This window comes from Lemur catta, chromosome 15 (genome assembly GCF_020740605.2).
Source record: "Lemur catta isolate mLemCat1 chromosome 15, mLemCat1.pri, whole genome shotgun sequence".
Taxonomy (NCBI): Eukaryota; Metazoa; Chordata; class Mammalia; order Primates; family Lemuridae; genus Lemur; species Lemur catta.
Window position 1 is genome coordinate 17,111,454 of NC_059142.1, and position 3,379 is coordinate 17,114,832.

At 56.5% G+C, this 3,379-nt stretch overlaps 1 protein-coding gene across 3 annotated transcripts; it reads right to left on the reverse strand.

Annotated features, from left to right (window-relative positions):
* Positions 1–389: 389 nt before the first annotated feature.
* On the reverse strand, positions 390–2,752 carry LOC123620701 (spermatogenesis-associated protein 31D3-like). 3 transcript variants are annotated; one of them, XR_006728928.1, is made up of 3 exons: positions 2,696–2,752; positions 967–2,428; positions 390–852 (listed from the first exon to the last, which is right to left on the reverse strand). XR_006728928.1 is itself a non-coding variant. In XM_045526171.1 (3 exons), exons 1-3 carry the CDS (start codon positions 2,746–2,748, stop codon positions 1,173–1,175), a joined length of 912 nt encoding a protein of 303 aa, XP_045382127.1. In that variant the 5' UTR covers positions 2,749–2,752; the 3' UTR covers positions 390–1,172. The 3 variants fall into 3 exon arrangements, 2 of the variants coding, with proteins under 2 accessions (XP_045382127.1, XP_045382126.1); XM_045526171.1 differs by having other exon boundaries at positions 390–1,360; positions 1,758–2,428; XM_045526170.1 differs by having other exon boundaries at positions 390–2,428.
* Positions 2,753–3,379: the final 627 nt, after the last annotated feature.

Here is a 3,379-nt window from a genome sequence, read left to right on the forward strand (position 1 = left end):
CTGAAATGGGTCCCTATCTTTGACCCTGTCTTCAGCTATGACAGACCGGCTCCTCTTAACTGCTCTAAGGGCTGTGAACCAGCCCCTGAGGGGAAGGTGTGGGCTGCAGCATAATGTCCCGAGGCAAAGCTAAGAGGAAGGGAGCAGAGCCCATCTGCCCAACTTCCTCAGGCAGGAAGGGGTGTGGGCCACATGGTATCCATTCCTCCACCAGAGCTCCAGGGGACTGGTCACCTTTTGGAAGCCAAAATAGGCCATGAGGAAGTGCTGAACTAAGTCCTGCCTGTCCCTACAAAGCACATACTCTAGGTTACTCGAAACTTGTGTCCCCAACACAGCACACACAACACAGTTTGCTCTTGCAGAGCATTTATTCAGAGCACCGTGTTGATGTTTTTGGGGGGTGATTTTCCCCCTCAGCAAATGCAGGGGAAAAGTCTCCTAAACCTTCCAGTGTTCTGAGGACTGGAAGGGGTGGCCGGAGGACCCTGGCCCACCTGAGCCCTGCAGGGGGTGCTTGGAGGGTGCACAGGCTCCAAGAGGAGTGCAGTGGAGGAAGTGTCCTGACTCGACAGGGAGCTGCCCTCCCCCAGAGAATTCCTTTGCACCTGGCGATTTCTTCTGGGCTTACGAAGCCAGTGCCATAGTCGAAGCATTCGCTTTCTCAAGCGATGTTGAGAAGGAGGCTGTCCCTCCGCTGGCGTGATTGGGGTAGATGAGCCCCAGGGGACTCCTCCAATGTCTCGTCTATGCTACTGTGAGTGGGCTGCAGACCAGTCTGTTTGCCATCCTCAGTCAGCTCATCGTTGGTAGCAGAGGCTGGTTGTCTTGGGGTTCCCTGTCCTCCTTTTCCTGCAGGGGATGAGACAGGGAGGGGATGAGGCAGGCTGGGAGCCAATTTTATTTTTCTGATTTTTTCTCCCAGAAAGGCTTTAGAGCTTCTTGTAGAGGGCCTGGGGATCCCACCTTTAGACTTTGTTGTTCCCAGATGCTCTTTGGGGCCACGCTCCAGGCTTCGTTCTTGATCCTTCCTCGCCTCCTCCTCATGTGGAAGCATTTCTGAGCATGTCTCTTGGAAGGGGCTCAGTCCAAAATTCTCTACGTTTTTGCTGCTGTGACCTTGAAAGAAAGAAACGCAGGAGAGGGCACGATGGCACTTGGATGCAGATGTCTCAGAAGTTTCTCTCCGAGGACTTAGCAGTGAGAGAGACCCACGGAAGTGGCAGGTGTTGGATGAGCCTCGGGTGACGGCGGAGTCCGATTGTGTTCTGAAGCTCGCTGCCGAGAGAAAAGTCTTCAGGAAGGACAGAGATTGGAGCGCAGACCTTGGAGGACTGGCTGAGCCATGTTAGCCTGGGAACTGAAGGACAAAAGTCTTCCTGAAATTTCTTGATCTCAGAGGATAAACCCCACACCATTTGCTGTTCTTTCTGCAGCACGTTCCATTGCACGTGGTGAATGTCAGACGGCATGAGACACCGGGCCTCATTGTGGGGTTTATGTGAACTCACCCCATAGATGGTAATCAGGGATAGAGGACCAGGTGACAGGATCGGGAGTGGGGATGGAAAGTGGGGCTGAGGCCGGACCTGGGTGAGGGTTAGGGAATGAGACTGGGGTTTGAGACAAGGACAGAAGTTGGGGATGGTTAAGTTTTGGGGATCCTTCGGGTAGGAATGTATTGGAGGTTTTGCTGAAGAAGGCCAATGTGGAAAAACAGCCGCCTGGGACAAGGACCACAGAGTGCAGGGACTCACCATGCAGAGATAGGAGGTGCCGGAAGAGCTGGAGGTATCTTTGCCCTAGGTCGTCCTCCAAGGTCTCAGAATACAGGGGCTGCTGTTGCCTGTGCAGCTCCCCTGCTTTGCCTTCCCTGCCCCAGCGAGGGAGGGAAACTGCCGCGCCCTGCTGACTGGCAGCTGCAAGGTGCAGGAAGTTGGGAGCAGGTTGAAATGGAGCCAGAGCCAAAGTGCCGCGTGGTGGTGGTGAAGCAGATGGGGCTGGCGGTGCATGATGATAGGCAGGGGCATCGGTGGCATTTCTGGCCGGGGATGAATGGGGAAAGGGGCCGATGTCTCTGAAAAGGCTGGGGTTGAATAGCAGGATGGTTTTTCGAGAGAAAGTGTCCTCTGGTTGGAGAAGAGGATCTGCTCGTGGAGTGTGACATCGGGGACGGGGAAAGGCAAGTGGCTGGGGTGGAGAAGGGTCAGGCGGAGGGGCTGGAGGCAGGTGTCCTGGAGGGCTTGCTGAGAGCGAGGTCACGCTGGAAGTGAAAGGGGCCACCGAGTGGGGGGCAGCGTCATGGAGGGATTCCCGGGATGTTGACAGTTTGACTTCAGCTGTTCTTCTGCGGCACAGCTCACAGGCCGGGTGTGGGTGTGCGGGATGATGAAGGTGGAATACAACATCATCATACTCTCCCGGGGGGCTGCAGAAGACAGGAGGTACAAAGCTGCAGCCAGGACCATGACAAGGGAAGGGGAGCCTGCTCCTCTAGCGGGGGTGGGGCCCCCTGAAGCCTGCTGCCCCCTCCCCTGACATCACAATCCACTCTCTGACCTCCCCACAAACCCTTCACTCACACACCCGTTCCCATGGCAACCCCTCCCGTGACTATGGCAGAGGGCACTGAATCCCGGAAATGCACAGAACATGCTTTCAACGGGACCCGGAGAGAAGGGGAAAGATCCATCACCTTTTCATCGAAGGAAGCGGCTTCCTTCCCTCCTCGGCCTCACTCGGGGTCATTCTCCAAGCTGGGAACCCAGGAGAGAAGGTGACATGTGAGGAAGGCAGAAGCAGAGGGATCGCACAGGGCTCCCTTTATGGGGGACCTTGGCCTGTTAAACTCTGGCAGCCCCCAAGGTCAGCAGACAAGGTCAAATGGTCATCAATAATATTAACAGGGGTCATGTGTGTATGTGGTTTCATCTAGAAAGTTCTTTGCCACAAATTATCCCACGTGATGCCCAAAAGCCCCAGGTGAAGCACAGAAGCCAGTGGTTACCTCAGAGCAACCCGAGCACCCAGGAAGTCAGGGCTCTCAGACAAAGTCAGGAGCCAGAAGTGCTGACTCCAGACCCACCGGTAGTCCTTCCTGGACACCTCCCATGGCCACCTACTGGGGGCACCCGTGGCCCAGGTCCATCACTGCCTCATGCCCACCCGTGGGCAGAGCGGGACTCTGGGAAGTGTCCCAGGTCCCACTGCCTTCCCGTGAGCCTCCTCTGAGGGTCTCTTCCCCAGAGGGACTGTGCCCCGCTGCCGTCCTCCGAGATCTCGGACCTGGGGGCCCGTGGAAGGAACAGGAAGGCTCCCCCTTGGAGAGCTCAGGCCACACAGACAGAACCTCACCTCGCAGCGTCCCGCCCTTCCTCCT